At 40.9% G+C, this 17788-nt stretch overlaps 1 protein-coding gene across 1 annotated transcript; it reads right to left on the reverse strand.

The window, feature by feature from the left end:
- Nucleotides 1–12903: 12903 nt before the first annotated feature.
- Nucleotides 12904–16127, reverse strand: barhl2 (BarH-like homeobox 2). The gene is made up of 3 exons (XM_035653858.1): nucleotides 15578–16127; nucleotides 14664–14889; nucleotides 12904–13486 (listed from the first exon to the last, which is right to left on the reverse strand). Exons 1-3 carry the CDS (start codon nucleotides 16125–16127, stop codon nucleotides 13174–13176), a joined length of 1089 nt encoding a protein of 362 aa, XP_035509751.1. The 3' UTR covers nucleotides 12904–13173.
- Between the last annotated feature and the right edge of the window lie 1661 nt (nucleotides 16128–17788).

Here is a 17788-nt window from a genome sequence, read left to right on the forward strand (position 1 = left end):
ACCTCATGTTACAAAAGTTATGTTAAGGTTAAAATTTAACAAATGCCACCAAAATCTGGTGCTTGGTCATTGTTCTGACATCCCATTATTCCGAAACCCCAATAGTCCAAATAACGTCCCATTGGACCAAAAGCTCATTTGTCCGACAGCCTGTTATCCTGAAAACAAACACCCATTATTCCAAAGGCCCATTGCTCCGAAAATACCAGCCTGGTGTAACTTAGCTTATGTAACGTATTCAACTTATAAGTAACATAACTTAAGTACGTGACTTAACTTGCGTAACTAATGTACTCATTTTAACACAAACCATTATCTTTTCCTGAACCTAACCTCGTAGGTTTGTTGCCTAAACCTAATCAAACTACAACCATTTCACATTAACCACCCATAAGTTTATTATTTTTACCATGACAATGAGGGTCACCTAACTGTTGTTACTACAACGGGCCTTCAGAGTAGTGTTTGTTTTTGGGATAACGGGCTGTTGGACAAATGGGCTTTCGGTCCAACTGGACATTTTTCAGACTATAGGGGTTTCGGAATAATGGGCCATTGCAACAATGGGCATAATCTCCTGTTTCCTGTCATTCCTGTTAGCCTGTAGCCAAAAACCTTTATTTATCTGTATGGGCCTTAGTTTCACCTCGGCTACAAAAGCTAGCCACATGACAGAATAACTTTTGTGAGGTAAGTAACATCAGCTAGCTGATTTTTTAAAAACAATTTATACAAATTTTGATGATGAAATAATGGAACTAGATGTCTATTTACCAAACGTTTGTGAGTCAGTCAGTCAGCACCAGGTTTAAGGTTAGGTTTGAGCAATGTTGCTACATTAACACTGGCTAGCTAACTCAACTGTAAAGGTACTTTCAGACAGTGCGTCTGCGGTCAGGAAACATCAGTGTTCTGTATTGTCAATGGGCTGCAGCATGACGCAACTCCCCCGCCGGATACATCCCATCCGAATGATTACACTACCACTGACACTATCTACCTACTGTAATCTCATCATGTGGCAAATTACAGCGGTTGTTGCCATCATGTTTACATTGGAAATAATGGAGGTGGCGGCTGCAACTACTCGCTGTCTGCAAGTGCCTTTAGGGCCTTTGTTGCATACTGTAATAGCTTAATTAACAATTTGAAATTAATTTTGATAGTTACGTCAACAACTGAATGCAGTTAGTGCAGGAAAATCGAAAGAAAAGCAAGTTGCATTTCTCTTTTAATAATGAGGTTGGAGCAATGTGTTTAAGTTGGGATTTAATACAGATAATAAATGAAGATATTATATGAAGATACATGAAGTTTAGATTTTTGTAAAATTATTAAATGTGACATTGTATATTGCAGGTAAGTAAGCAGTAGCCAGGTATGTAGGTATTTGGGGTATGTCTGTTTCAAGTAATTTATTTAACTTTTGTTTTGTGGATCTTCAGGAATCGGGTCAGTTTACTTGACTCATTCATGTCAAGTTTCATTACTTGTTTCATTAATTGTTATTATTGTTGATAGCTGACAAATATCATAGCTTGTTGTTTTTATGTTCTTAAATATTTTAGCACTGGGATTTATTGGGAATGTATGTTACATCCATCAAAAACAACAAATATAAGGGTATTAACTTATTATGCATGTTACTGAAAATAAAAAAATGTAAAAATGACAAATTATTGTTTACAACAATGGAATACTAAAAATAAAAAATACCATGAATGTTTCAGCATGAGACAGTGCTTCACATTACTGCAACTGGGGTTTAAAGTCAAATATTTAACAAGCCTATCTGCTCCCGATTTACCTAAAAATATTCACAGCTACCCATATGAAACACATGATTATGTATTTAGATTTTTTTTTTGTGATCGGTGATGCTGTTGCTGAGCCTATACTGGATGTTCATGTTTTGGAGGTCATGAAGGGCTCTGTGCTAGGTAGCAGGTTAAGAAATGATGACACTGTATGGACACTCCATTTCAAACTGATTCTTACAGAAACTTCTGGCTTTGATTTCCCCCTCAGATGGCTGGAATGAAAAGGACAGTTATACATATTTCAAGGCCCAAGGATCCACAAAGGGACTTAGGAATAAAGAGGTAGGAACCTTTGAACTAAACAAAGGTCCATCACCCACATTTCATATCAGATGTGCTGTGTAGCCCTTGTAAAGACGTGGATATGGAAGGAAAGGAGAGAGGAACCAGCATGCCCTTGCAGACAGGTTGTCTGAGTGTTGTCTGCATGTCCCATGACCCCCATCTTCCCTGTGCCTCCATCGCGAACCCACACAGCACTTGTTGGCCACAGAGGTCTGCGGAAAAGCCTCCACTGCATCGTCCATCTGTGGGCCTCTTTGAATTGGACCAGAGGCTCATAACAACAGGCAGTATCAGTTGCATTAAGTTGATTAAAGTGGTTGGCGGACACAGGCACTTGTGCTCTCACAATGCTAGATGAAAGAGCAGCGTGTCAGCGGCCCCTCTCCTGGTTGTCAGAGAATCCGCCTTTGCTCTCAGCAGAGGTCAACAAAAGACCAAATAAGACGAGAGTGAAAGCAATCGAAAGCTTCTTTGCCAAATGATCTCTAATTGGCCCTTTCTTCCTTGTGGATCAGTCATATGATTTTGGTGGTGACAGTCGACTTACCCACAATTCTACCTTTAAAAGCTTCTCTTGAAAGTGGACTACTTGAAAGAAGTGACCATTACCTAAACTACAGTTGTGGAAAAAGAAAAAAATCCCTAACCCTAAATAGAAAAAAAAGGTCTTCACTCGCTGAATTACATTTATCAAAAGAAACACATAATTGAATTGCATCTATTAAATAAGAAAAAATATTGAACTCAAAGGGAGCAGATGACACATAATTAAAAAACAGGCTTCTGAGAATTGTGGTTGTATTTCTAAAAGAACTGCGCATAAAAAAAAACCTGAATCTGATCAAGATCTGACAGCACTTCGGTTTCATTTATCAGTGCTCCACAGTAATTTATTCAAATAATTACGATGCCAGATGCCATCCCCTCTTTAACCATCAAAACAAACTACAAGCTTTGTCCCTCCCATGCAGCTGAAGAGGTGTCATGTGAGGCAAGCTTTCCTTTTCATTACAGATACGATTTGAGGAACATGCCATATTCCACTTTTGGAAAGAAGTCGAGACAGAAAGTGACAGTATTGTTCTAGTATCAGTGTAGAAAAAAACAACAGGAAAAACAAACAAAAGCTTTGGCACTAAGGAGCTGTTCCAGGGATGATAACAATACAAAAAAAGGCGAGGTGATCAATGCTGTTCTGGATTTTGATAACACATTGCTCATGCCTGAGACAAATGATGGAAATTCTTAAGGAGAGAGGGCCTGCAATATGCCAAATATGCTCCAAATTAGCCTTCAAGAACAACTCTCAGTGTGTATATGGGAGCTGCGTGAGTAAATAAAGGGCCAGCATAAATTACCTTTGGATGTCAATCGTGATAGCACACCCTGTTTTCTTTTTGTTATCGTGTCGCCTATTCGTCTCGCTGGCGGATGACATGAAATGAAAGTATTCTCTCTCTAGCACCACCAACAGTACTCAGAGCGCTTTCTGACACTTGAAAACGCTACGGGTTCGTGAAACCACAGCTGGGCCCCCACTGATTGGCTTGCACACAGGCTGCCACTAAACTTTCGCTGCTTGAGGAGTTGTCTGCGCCGGGACAGGTGGTGTTTATGCAGATGAATGAACACATTACTGTGTGCTCTTCCTTTTGGTTTAAACATTAGCGTTTCAAATGTGACAAATCAGATGTTCATCTCCTGCTATATGCAGCCATTGTGTATGCTGCTGGGAGACCTTTGTATATGAATTCCCGTAGGTGTTGATGTGCACATACATAAGGTATGGACAACGTATATAGCTTGTGATATATTCAGGGAATTTTCTTTGAATATCTGCATTCAGGCATGGTAGTAATATTGAGTGTTTTCAGTTTATATTTCATTTATACCTGATATCACAGATACTGTATATAGTAATGATAACTAGAGGCTGGCTCGACTTTATTTGGGGGCTAGAATGAGTAAGCTAAAATGTATTTTTCATACTGCAGCTGAGTGGAGAGTTAGCTGCTGGCTCTTAAAACGGGTATTGTGAACACCACGCAATTATCTCCCTATTATCTCACATATGTTAGGTTATAATTGGGCCACTCCCCCAGTCATTTCAGAGGAGTGGATCAGTGACAGTTAATGGCAACCTCGTATGATATTACACTGTGTATATATGCTGAAAAACCTAAAGGTCATACAATAAAGACACCATTTCTTTATGGTTCTATACACATGACGTTCATATTCTTCAGGGCTGCAACTAACAATTATTTCCATGACTGATTCATCTCTTGAGTAGTTTCTTGATTAATTGATTCTTATTTTGGTCTTTAAATTGATTGAGATGCACAGTACATCACAGTTGAGTCCAAGCTGACATATTCCTGCTTCCTCCAACTTAAATAATTGAGTTTATTGTCACAGAAAACCTACAATAATTACATTCAAGAAGCTCAAACCAGTGAATTGTTCTCTAAATAAAAACATGCGTACATATTAATGATTAATGCATGATCAAAATTGTTAGCTATTAATTACTAATTGATTAAGTCAGTAATTCTTTCTAATATTTGTATATTAGTATAATACTTTACATGCATGTTGTTCATTGTAGGACTGGGCATTAGGGTGGAAACCAGTATATCAGTAAGAATATTTTCTCTTGTGGTTCATTTCATTTCATCAGGCAGCCCTATTTCACTGCATTTCATGGCAATGTGTCCTATAATAACACCGATTCTTTTGCATATAATAATGGTATTAGAAGGAACATGCTTGAATTAAAATCATAAAAGGGAAGTAAGAAAGTAATGCAGTACAGTATTTAGCCAAATATAGATTTTTTTCCAGACAAAGTCTGAAAATGGATAAGAGGTCTGCTTGATGAGAACTAGCAGATTAGACAGGACATTTATAGACTGAGGCCACGACTTTATGAAACGTTTGCTCCACTTGCAGCAAGCTTGCTTTGTTTCTGCGACACTCTGTGCTGTGGGTGAGACACTAAAGTCCCTATTGTCTGAGTCAACTTGACCTGACCTAGCTGGTTAAGCTGAGGCATTGTGAACAGCAAATCGCTTCAACTAGGGGGGTAGCTGCTTTGTGTGGCTATGGGGAAAATAACCTTAAAAAAAGCCCATACACATAGTTAATGCAGAGAAAGGCCAGTTTTGTCCCTGGAAAAGCTCTGTTTATTTCCAACTGCCAGTGAAAAACTCAACTATTGTTTCAATGCACCATTCTGACTCCCTTGGTGATCTTCTCCTTCCTTATTCATTTAGCGACACTTTTAGCAATTCAGATTGTTTATGCACACTGTTTTGTCCAAGTTTCTCACCACTTTATGTGTATGAGATACTGACATATGTCTGCAGATGCATGTGTTAGAAATACAGTCAGTTTAATTCTTGCAGGAAATGACGGTTGTGAAACATCTAGAAACGTGGCACCAATTGGCTTGCATTCTGGCCTGAAGCCCGCAGCAGTAAAATGGTGTGAGGGCCAGACAGTGCTTAGCACAAGCTCCTAATCACATTTCACCACTCGGCAGGCCTGTGCTTGCACATCGCAGGTACTTGTAAACTCCATATCAGTCCTTCTCTTCACACCCAGTGTTGCTCTCTATGTCATTCTTCACCGAGCTGATCTGGAGACAGCCTTAATTTCAAAATGTAATTAACTGTGCCACAACAACAACCTCCAGGAAGCGCTTGCTGCTTATTCTTGTGATTCAAAACAAAAACAAACAATGTGATGGAAATGAGGTTAACGTCACCCTCGCTTTGCCATATTGTAAAATCAGATCCAGCTCTGGTCCTGTTTAGACACGATTGCTTTTGTTGCTGTAGATATTATTTATCATTACAACATGAAGTTGATTGTTATTTATACAGTTCTCTTTAACAATCATCATACAACAGATCAGGATGTCTCTGGAGCGATTCCATCACTCTTTAATTTTGGCTTGACTGCATATACAGCACTGTTTGGCTTTAATAGATGTGCTGTTTGCTTGAATAAAGACAAATGACAACTCAACCTTATAAAAGACATAAAAATCTTTACTTACACCGGCCATGGCCATGTGTCTTCACACACACAATGTCACACACACACACACACACACACACACAGACGGATCAACTGTGAAAACTATCAAAAGCAGAATTACTGGTGGTTTAGTCCAGACCAGTCCAAACTTGTATGATTGTCTGTACTGGGCACAGCTCTTGTTTGTGGTCTCCCACAGACTACTGAGTGGGCACAGAAGGGGGACAGCCTTTCTCTCCCCATAGGCCCAGTGCCACCTCCTCATTTCCTGCTGGACCTCACCACTAGACACCACCCTGACTCTAATTACCACAGCGTTAGTTGCAGTTCCAGCAGCAGCACCTTATCCCTGCCATGAACCACGCCGCTAATTGTTCCATTACATCAACAATAACGCATCTTACGAAGAACAAAAGATAAAAAAAGAAAAGAAAAAAAACACAGAGGTAGGGACTAACTTGACATGCTAATTTTCATTAACCCTGATCTTTCTGTTCTTTCATCATCCGCCCTCCTCCCCGTCGTCTTGCTCATACAGGGTGGCGAAGCACTCAAATTATCCACAAGCATTCCAGCTATCACTAATTATCCAAAGAGTTCCTCATTAGGCTATTTCAAATCCAACCTTAGATCAACACTTACTCAGACCTCGGGGATTCTTGATTCCCAGCAGCGGTTAAACAAACAATCAGTTCAAAGGATCAGGTATTCTACTTTGAGAGGAGAAAAAAAGCCAAGGGTAAACAACTGCTCATTTGAAAGAAATGACTCCAGCGGCTCTCTGGCATGGATGCACCAATCTATAATTCATTTTGCTCAAATACATTCGATTTCTCTCTTAAATTGGGTCATTAAGTTATGAAAAGGTCTAAATCCAAGGGTGCTAGCTTAGCCCAGACTAAAGCCGCAGCTCTCTGCTGCTTATGCTCACTGCTGCCATGTCTTACAGGGGCTATAATCAATACTGTACATCAACAATGGATCACATACTCTCCCACAGAAAATTACTGCAGTTCCCCTCAGTTCTACAGTTCTAAGGTTTAAAGCGACTTTCAGCTCATTGTTTTGATCGACAGGCCCGCAACTTAACTTTGGTTTTTGGTTCAGTCTCACCGCTCTCACAGCGTTGTTTTGGCCACAGCAGGCAGCTTTTTTTTTAAGAGAAAAAACAGACTGTTTGCTGGCTGCCCAGAACCAAATGACCAATGACTGAATGACCTGATAAAGTAAGCAGCTAGCTGGTGAACACCAAAGATAGATATTTCCCTCATCAGGAGTTGGTGGAGACCAAAAAGGGAGCTAAAATCAGAGTGAATATTGGACTGTGACCATATAAACACAACTCAGAGTGAATGCTAATGTTGCTCCGTGTTATTACATTGCAGGTGTAATATTGTATAAAAGTGGCTCCTTACCTGGCGGTCAGGATCCCTACAAGTGGTCATGAGAAGCAAATATATATTCTATACAATAATCATCATCATTTTAATTTAATACTTTACCTTCCACCAGTTGTTTTTTCAAATGAATGAATGAAATTTTACATCACGCGGACCATAGCGGACCTTTGTGGACATGGAAAGTATAATTTCGGTTGTAGGGATCCCAAGCAAAACCGGTTTTGAACCCCTGCAGTTCTCTGTGATATGACATACAGGTTGCTGAGCAGTTTAGATGGGTGCAAAGTTCTAACACAAATTAGATTTTCCATTAGTTTCACATATTTGGGTCAATACTGTACACCCATGAGGGCAGATAGACGATACGAGAACGGAGTACTTGAAAGGATGTTTGCAAAGTGTATGTTATTGTCCTTTGTTTCCCCTTAGAGAGGCAGACCCAAACAGTCCTTATGTATGTTCCTGAGAGAGTTACTGCTACTCCAACCAATCCCAGTCCTAATGTGCAGTAATTTCAATTGCTTCTCAGTCCCCATCCTCCCGAGCACACTCCCTTAATGTCAGCGCTGTGCTCTGTGAAACACCACCAGAATTTGAGTCTGTCACTTAAAATATAATGCCGTCAGATCTGTTACTTTAACCTTGAAGCAATTAGCTGTTGCTGAGCAGTAATGAATCCTGACATCACTCCGCTGTGATGAAACCCCTAATTGCTCTGTAAAAATTGAAGCTTTTGACATCACTGCTGACAGACTTTTTTCTTCTTGGTTGTGCGGTCGCATGTGATGGCGCCTGGTTGAAACTTGAAAGGTAGCGGAGCTTCTCTGCCATCAGCTGTCCTGTCACTTGACAAAAAGAGAGAGGGAAACTGGCTGGATTTGCTGAAATGATGAGGCCATTTAAACTATGATATGTCGCAGCTATACGGCATCATTCAGCGGGACTGGTGCAGATGTCCATGCTAGTCTAGGCTCAGCCGTGAGGTGGGTGTTTATGAGATGACGAGTGGATGGCTTACAGCCTCCGTGTCAACAAGTCTGTTCATTGGGTACTCACTGCTCTTAACAACCAAACTTTAGGAGCAGTTTTAGTTAGGGAATGCTATAAAGCACCTTTTCTTATCACAAATACTTCCTGTCACTAATTTGTTATACCAGCACAGAGGGACTGGAGGGAACATGTTGCCAGGTCAGAGAGAATGGCAACACTGTGCACAGAAGGCAAATTGGGAGTAACAGTCTTTAATAATCATTTATCTCTCTTTCAGTTGCAGCGTCCTGACCTCGGTGCTCTTTAAGTATCATGGATGACAAAATAACTTGCAGATAAGACCCAGTAGTCCACTGTTATGGATTTTCTGACATCCCAGAGTTACAAAATCATATTATTAATGAACTGAAAATTAGACTCCAGTTAATTTGATATAAATAATGCATGTACCATGGACAAATAAGATAAGAGATCTCAAAGTAAAATTATTTTTTGGTCTGTTTCATCACAATATCTGCTTAAAGGTTTAATGAGCCCTAACATGTTTAGAATTAAAATTATATAAACAATTAAATGTTTAACCTGTATATTGCTCAGGTAGGCTAATGCTTAACGATACATTTCTTATGACCCATAATGCCTCCATCAGCAAGAGCAATATTGCATCATACCTGTAAATGTTTTAGCATTAACATTAATGGTAAAATTAATGTTAATTAATGCTAAAGACAGGGGGTTTCCCTTCCTTTAAAGTTTTCTGTTTTTTGTCTTGTATTAAATTAATTGAAGAGGTTGCACACAAAGGTGTCCATGCTGTTTTGATGACACCACAAGAATACAGTATTTATTCTCAACCGTCATGTGAAATATGTGGAGCAGAATGCACCTTTTAGCATCATCCTGTAGCTGGAGGCCAATACTTACAGTTTAGGGTTTAAAATTAGGAAAATTGGGAGCACACCCTTGGATTTTTTTTTTTTTTTCAAAGAGTGCTGATGATTGGGAAAAGAGTCAAAGAAGTGCCCAGGGAAGAAAATCAAGGGTGTTCACCATCTAAATCTAGTTTCTCTAAGTTGGCTTTTATGTGTTTTGGACTGTGATCAGTCCATAGGCCAACTTGATGCATGCATGTGTTTTGGTGGCAAAAACAGCACAGTACCTAACCAGTATGTCCATCTGATGCACTTTTCCAAGAGAAGCTATGGTTTAATATTTTAAAACGTGATCTGCCTAAACGCTGCCGGTCAAACTATTATTATGCAGAGCTTTAGATTCTCCTGCAGGCTCTTAATGAAACACACAGTCAGGCAGACAGCAGCTGTTGATAATAGTGTACAAGATGTATAGGAGAACTTAGCGCCAAGGTTTTTTGGGGAAGGGGGTGGGGTTAAATTTGTGTTTAGTGAGTGATGTAGGAGATGTGATAATGAGAGGCCAAGGAGAGCAAGTGTTACCTCATTATTGTAATGAAAAAGATATCCCACCATTACATCAGTTGGAAAAAGTGGCAATTAAAGTGCCCAACAAGGTTCCTCGAGGCAACGAGAAGAAGAAAACGACTCTCTAAAGCCCATCTGTTCTGGATAATATGCGCCATGTAAAAGAAAGGCCTAATCCTCTTTATTCAAGTCTGCTGCCCTTTTTTTTCCACCAGTGATTGTGTTTTCTCAAGTATTGCTCATCTTCCCCAAAACTGCGTTTGGCCTCTGCAGCGGATTCACAGGGAGTTGTAGTCCAAATAATAAAAAAAAAAATAACATCAAATTTAATCCGTTTGCTGAAATATTTCACGTTATTTATATTTGGTCGGTCAAAAAATAATTTCGCATTTTGACCTTTGTTAATAATAATAATAATAATAATACTAATAATAATAATAAGAAGAATTTTAAATTCATACTGGCACTGATATCCACAACAAATGCAAATTTAAAAAAATATGCCACTCAGCCTCATGCTGCCAGTTTAACTCAGACTCACTGTGGCCCACTTTAAACTGACTGAGAGCTGCTTTGTTTTGAGCGAGAAATTTGCGGAATTACTGCAAAAAAATATATATAACACAAAAATCGGATCACAGCAACGCCCCAAAAATTACCAGGTATAGTGCGAGATGGTAGCAGGCTATTAATTCAGTGCTGCTGTATGGCTCAGGCTATTATTAATGAATTTGAACAGCCCGCACAACCGCCGACACCCCCACCCCTCCCACCCGCAGAGTGCAATAAATAAATAATGCTGTAGAAGTCATGCATATGAACAACGTGCGTCGGCAGTACACTGCAGTAATGGGCAGAAGCTGTAGGGTCAATATGGTGGGCTAATATTTTTCAACATTGACGATATAGGCCAGAGCTGTTTTCGCAATCACATCCAATTGCTTACAAGGCCAAGAAGGGAGCGATTTATCCCCCAACAGCCTGCTCTCCAAACGCTCCTTCTGCAGCCCGATGTGGTTTCTCCCTATTATCCATAAACCCTGAGATTTAATGGGAATGGATATTGTATTTAGTGTAATGACTCTGAACGACGCTGTACGAGGAGCGCGCTATAATTGTACTGTGAGCAGTGGAGCCAGAGAAAATGAAGGCCCTGCTAATTTGGTTAAATGAGGAAAAAACGCATGTAATGGCTCTGGTGTGTCCTCACAGGCGCTCTGTCCAAAATGCAACCCGCAGAAAGGGAAAGCAGTGAGGCTGTTTTTGCACTGAATGACAGAGAGAGAGAGAGAGAGAGTGTGTGTGTCCATGCAGGGGATGGCGAGCAGGCGGCTTAAACCGGCTACATTAACATGTGTTCAAAGTATTAAGAAACAGTCAAACTTAAGCCTGTGTTTACAGCTGGCAAAGTGACACTGCTGTCATGTGTTTCTGTCTGCGGGGAGCTGTACATGTCCGCTTTGCTTAGGAGATCTATTTTTAAATAATTCCAGATCGAGCTTTACAATTTAGGTGTTTTTGGAATATGACCGGAATAAAAATATCAGCAACAAAATACGCGCTTATCAACTCTTTAAATTGTTATGTTTGGATAAAAATGTAAAAGGTAAAATTAATGTGTATGGCTATTGGAGGTTTGTATGCATTCCTCATGTTTTTCATAAAGCAGCAAAGGTCAGTTTGGCTCACTGTAATAAGGTTCAAAGACAAGAAACCCAAACAAACGGGCCCCGAGGCGCTAATTCACACGAAGCGCCTCCCCGCCATATTCTCCGGGGTGCGCGCTCATAGGAGGCTAAATAAAATCAAAGTATTTTGATAACATTTAATTTCAGACCCGCGCTGTGTTTGCTCAGGTCCTGAAGCAGCATCTTGCCGCAGCGCAGACACACTGCGATAGAAGCAACGGATCACAGTGGAAGATGGGGATCATTTAGTCACAGCGCACTATGTGCAAAAACATCCAAACTAATTTTAGAAAAGGTGCCAAAGAAGGATGGCGCAAATATGCAAATGATGCAAAAGTGATGCAAAAATGAGTGCGACACTGAAAAATACCAGAATGTGCATTGTGGTCACTGGAGATTATTTCCCCTCAAAACTTCCTGGAACAAGTTCACTAACGGCTATTAGTTATTGAGAATGAACAGATTATCAGCACTTTTTTCTTCTTCTTCTTGCAGGCTTTTTCTCCTGATCCTGCGCCTGATCGCTCACGCTGAGAAATTCAGGCTTATTGTCTGCTGTGCTCCCAGGGAACAGCTGCTAAGCCAAGGCCACATTCCCAGTATACCCGACTCATCAAAACCATTCATCCCACCACCAATCAGCTGCTGCGCATCCATATGTATACGTGCTGGTAAACAGGAATATAAAGGCGTGCAAACTCACCTCCAGTCGGTGATCACTAGTTTGAAACTATTAATTAAATATCGTCCGATTTAAAGACCATATGCTGCTATGACTAATTATTTACGTTGATCCATTTATGTCATAAAAATTATGTCAGCCTAAAAAAGTGGTGAGCTGACAGTATGTGGGTTAGACACCACTATAATTACAGTAAATAATAATAATAATAATGTTGATATGCAGGATATTTACACTCAATTATTCTATACCATTTATCTTAACAAAATAAAAGCCGCATAATTACTGTAAATTATTTTTATAATTTAAAATATATATATATTTAAGTGCTGTACCACTAATTAGAGCAATATACCCGGTTTATAATCAGTCACGTATAATTGATAAATTGATAGTTTACACATTTGTTTTTTGCATCTTCTTCTTCATGAGAGCGATACAAATGAAATTTGAACTCCAGTTTCAATAGAAGCGTCTACAATTCAATTAGTATCATTACTTCTTTATTCATTCCGTTCTTCTCCATCTAATAAACTTTATAAGTTTATTTGCTAATGTAAGTGTATTTGTACAAAAGACAAACAAACAAACAATCAGACATGAGCAGTCCTGGTGGTCTGTCTCGGCCCGGACAGAGAGTCTATAGGACTGGGCTTTAGGCTATTTGGGCCTATATTAAATACCTCCTTTACTTCTGTAAAATGTCTTTAAATGTGTCTTTTTGGGGGGAAGGAAAAGTCCTGCAATGTGGTTCCGATGCAGTTACTCACATCACGTGTTCAACCAGGTTTCTGGTCATCGTCTTTTCTCGTCTTATTTCGTGTCTTATCGCGGATGCTGTGAGCCGGGCATGGGGTTAGACAGGGGGTTTAGTGCCGGTTGCCCCCCCGGCCCAAGGCCATGAATGAGCACCCTCGGGACAAGGGGTCTCTGGAGGCCGGGATGCGGCGCGGAAGGAGTCCGGTACATACTGCTGTACATGGCCGCGGCAGCCGCGGCCGCCGTCGTGCTGTCCACGGTGCCCAGCAGGCTCGGGTGGTAGAAATAGGGCGACGGGAACATTCTCTGTAAGGCCGAGTAGTTTCCTGCTTCAGCCAGGAGCTCTAATCCGACCGCCGTTTGCCTCTTCCACTTCGTCCTGGAAATCAGATCAAAATACAAGAGATGAATTATTTAATCTCTCCGGTCTCTTGCTAATTCCCCAAACGCCCCCTTAATTGGTATGCAGAGGCCTAATTATTGCAGGCACCAATTTATGGCTAAGGTTTAATTAGGCAAAAAAAAGAAAAGAAAAAAGCAAATATCAAGACAGTATTCTGAGATCTCCTTGATGATCCAAACTTTTCTCACTCCTGTACAAACACAATAAATACAGGCTCTACAATAAAGTATCCAAATAAACCTTTATTTTGAAAAGTCGCAGGCGAAATGTTAAAGTTGCAGGATTTTAAAAAAAGCTCTGCGGGGGAGAAAGTATTTTTTAAACTCAAGGATATTTTCAGCAGTTGTACCCAGGAGGTAAAATGTGCACTGACAGGATATGGTGCAAGAATAAATATTTTGTGACACTTGCAAATATTAAATAAATTGATATAATGTGAGCAATAGGCCTATTGGAGCTGTAAACCAAAATGTGCACATGCAGGCAAGCAGGAAGTCTAAACAAAAATGTATATTTTCAGAATTTATTTTTTCTGCTAAATCCATCTCGACAGAACTTTTATTTTGAATGTGTCATAATGTCAGCCTCAAATGTCTCTAAATATATTCATCAAAAAAAATAAATCCTAATAAATTGGATCTTTTTGGTTTTCTCAAAACATAAATGTAGAAAATCACCGGGCCTGCCGTTAGCAGGGAGATCGATTGGCTAAAAAAAATTAAAGTTTTGCATGGCTGTGTGGCCTCTGTGTAGCCACACACTGAGCCTGCATGCATTAGAAGTGTTGGGTAAAAGCAGAGCCACAATACGGGCCTGTCAAACATGAGAAATGTGAATGCGACTGGCTGAAAAAAATAATTCAGCAACTTCAATAAAAATGCAATAAGAATGTGATGTGACAGAAACAGTGGGCGTCCTCAAAGGCTTACTCCCGCACTGATATAGCAACTAACAACAATCAGATCCTAATTTTAAAAATTCTGAAATACCCCAGTGTGGTTCCGGTTGCTGTTCGCGCTGCTCACTTGGATCTCTCCTTTAATACAGAGAGAGTTCTACAGGACCAGGAGCAGGTTCTGTTGCTGCACCCTCTCTGGTTTTATGTGTCTGTGTTTGCTGTGTCTGCACATGTAATCATGATGCTGTTGCCTACCGTCTGTTTTGGTACCAGGTCTTGACTTGTGTGTCTGTCAGGTTGAGAGCCGCGGCCAGGTCCATGCGGTCCTGCACGCTGAGGTATTTTTGTCGCTCGAAGCTCCTCTCCAGCTGGTTGAGCTGGTGGTCGGTAAAGGCTGTCCGTGCTTTGCGAGGCTTTTTCGTGCGCATCGGTGGACTGTCTCTGCTACTGGAGATCTCCCGGTCACCTTCTTCCTTAGTCCCTAAACACAGAGCAAAGAGCAGCGGTTAAACATGAAAGCATATTAGGCCAACACTTGGAATTGTATTCACTTACTGTGCACAATTTCATTTATTCTTCCTTGCAAAACTGAGCCCATAAAACAGCAAAAACATCACAGGTGTGTGCTCGGTGTCAAACTTTCACCAACTTGTATAAATAGTCGCTCAGAGTGATGCGCTCTGACACGTGTGGCACTAAAAGAAATTTGTGTGTATTTGTCACCTGGAGTTTTTCCTCTTACTTTTGTTCTTTTCCCTCAGAAAACGAGAAATCAATATGTCAATCCATCTCTATTTGTAGCTGTTTTTCGGTGCTCCATGATCCCCCCTCTAGGAAGAACAATAATCTCTCTAATTGACCCACTAGGGAGGCCCCGCGCACGGGGAAAATCACCAGGCTTACATCTGTTTTCACATCTATTAGACTAATAAAGGAGGCTGGAAGTAAGACAAAGAATCAGTCAGTAAAAACATTATTATTAATAATAATAATATTACAGTTAATTACTTTTTTTTTTATTCAGTCCCTGATCTATATTTGTTTTTGTTGGCTACAGTTTATTTATTTTGTAGCCTATAATAATTAACCTCAAGTGTATTTTGAGCAAACAACAATAATGAACCTAAACTGCGTCTTTCTGAGATAAAGCAGATTTTAGGAGCTCTTACCGTTGCATTTCATTTCACTCTGAATGTCGTCTCTTTTGTCCAACTTGCTTCTGTTCTCGTCTTGTTCCAACTTGGGCCTGAAGCCGTCCGGAGCCGTGGCACTTTCTGGTTTTGGCGTGTGATGGGGTGAGGGTACACTGGTGCTGTAAGGTGCGCAGGCTGCCAGCGGTTTACTGTCGCCCAGAATGTCTTTGATTAAAAACGAGGAGGTGGCAGTCCTCGGGGCGCAGCCGGCCCCGGCGAGCGGCTGCTGCTGAGGCGACAGCGGCAAACTCTGCGGCTGGTTGTGGTGATGGTGGTGATGCTGAAGGCTGTCCTGGACCAGATGCGGATCGGCGGCGTGCTCCATGGTGACCGAGATGGGGGACGAGGGGGCTGTTCCCACAGTGTCTATCTCCGAGCATGGTGACGGGGTTGCCTGGCTCCTGAAATCCGCTGTCCTGCTGTCGCCGAGCCGAAAATCTCCGTTCATGAGCACGGGGTTACCAGAGTTAGAAGCGCTGGATAAAATAGTGTCTATCCCAAAACTCGACCCGCTGGATCCTTCCATATTAAGAGAGGAGTGATGAAGCCTTCATAACAACAGTGAGATGCTTTCTCCTCCGTTGCAAATCAGAAGAAAGTCCGCAAAAATGAACTCTTGACTTACAAAAACAATTTAAAAAAGAAAAGAGTTGGCAAATAAACCCAGGAGAGAAACAAAATCCACGTTTGCAAGCGGCTCCAAGAGGTTACATTCAGTGAAAATGCGCAAAAGCAAAGTGTGGGTCTGCGTAGTCCACGTCGCTTTTTGTGTTTGGATATTGAACTTTGTGTTAAAAGTTGAGGCGTATAGAGAGATATACATAGGGCTGACTCCTCGACATCAGGCTCCCCCTTTTTGCTGCTAATCGCTCCAGTGTTGCTCTACAATGACTTCCTATACTGACGTCACGGCCCACGGCGAGGGGGAATTAATATTTTCTCCTTTATAATAAACACTCGACGCCTTTTCTCTCCTGCCCCCACCTCCCTGCGCTGCCATTGGCTTACATCCTGACCGGCTCCGGCACCTCACCAATCAGGGAGTTGTTTCTTTATCTAGACAGTTCAAGCCAACCATTGAATTGAGTTTAATTCTAGAATAGCTCTTTAAAAAAAAAAAAAGGAGGAAAAAAAAGGAGGAAAAAAAAAACATGCATGTGCTTTAAGGCCACGCTGTGAACATTTCTGTATGAAATATCCAAGCTGCGACTGGAAAGGGAAGTGGAAAATAAAAACAGAAGAGAAATGTGATCATGAGCTCTAAACCATTTAAGTCTAACTAAAAGGCAAACATCCACAGTGGCTGCTCAGCAGTGCCAGCATTATGGTAGGATCCATTAGAAATATCTTTCTTTCCAGCCAGTTTCACTCTCCAGAATATTTCTCTGTCTTTTTAAACTTTCCAAAGCTGTGAAAAAAGGCTCAACTGTTGCCAGAGTTTGCCAAATTATCAATCAGACCTGATTTTGAATTGAAAAATCATTTGGAGTAAAAAAAAAATGAAATCAAACACCATGTGAGGAGTGAAAACCAGGCCACGATGTGTCCTGGTGAGGGCTGCGGTGTCACGGATGCCATCCATCTTTATGCATATATTCTCAGAGCCGCAAGGTCGGCATATTTAGGAGCGAGGAGGAGTGGTGGTGACTGTCATGACAGCGCATCCTGTTAATAACCATGTCATCCTAATTAGTAAAGTAATTATGAGGTGCTAATGAGTGTTCAAAGGTAGTAGAAATTCAGCACTTTCCCCCCCCGACGTGGATTTGAAGGATATGGAGGGAAAATGTGTGCGGTGCGTTCAGCTGACAGAGTGTCTGCAGAGAGGCTGCAGGTCTGTGTGCACACTCTTCCTCTGGATGAAGTCTGTTCATGGGAACCGCCACTTCTCACAGAGAGCTGAATGCATGCTGCTGCTCTACTTCTCTTTTTTTTTTCTTCTTTTTTTTTTTTTGGCGGACGAGATTTTTTTGATTTATTTTATTTCAGATGGATTTTTCTTTCTCCACAGCCTCCGCACTTTCCCCGGAATTTGAGGATGAATCATGGAGCGGGTTTAGTTTATTATTATTGTGCTTTCTTCCTCTTCTTCTTCTTCCTTCCTCTTCCTCCCCAGCAGGTTGATAAAGATGATGGTGCTGATGATGATGTGAGACGGATGAAGATGCTGATGTTCAGAAGTCCGGA

Source organism: Morone saxatilis, unplaced genomic scaffold, assembly GCF_004916995.1.
Source record: "Morone saxatilis isolate NCDOM2014 unplaced genomic scaffold, NCSU_SB_2.0 Contig12, whole genome shotgun sequence".
NCBI lineage: Eukaryota > Metazoa > Chordata > Actinopteri > Moronidae > Morone > Morone saxatilis.

Bases quoted from the DNA above. Each gene is read 5' to 3' on its own strand.
- barhl2 (XM_035653858.1), bottom strand. From the start codon at position 16,127: ATGGAAGGATCCAGCGGGTCGAGTTTTGGGATAGACACTATTTTATCC. The intron at 14,890-15,577 runs GTAAGAGCTCCT...CTCTGTGTTTAG, and splicing joins GAGTGAAATGAAATGCAACG to GGACTAAGGAAGAAGGTGAC. The intron at 13,487-14,663 runs GTAGGCAACAGC...TCTGATTTCCAG, and splicing joins ACCTGGTACCAAAACAGACG to GACGAAGTGGAAGAGGCAAA.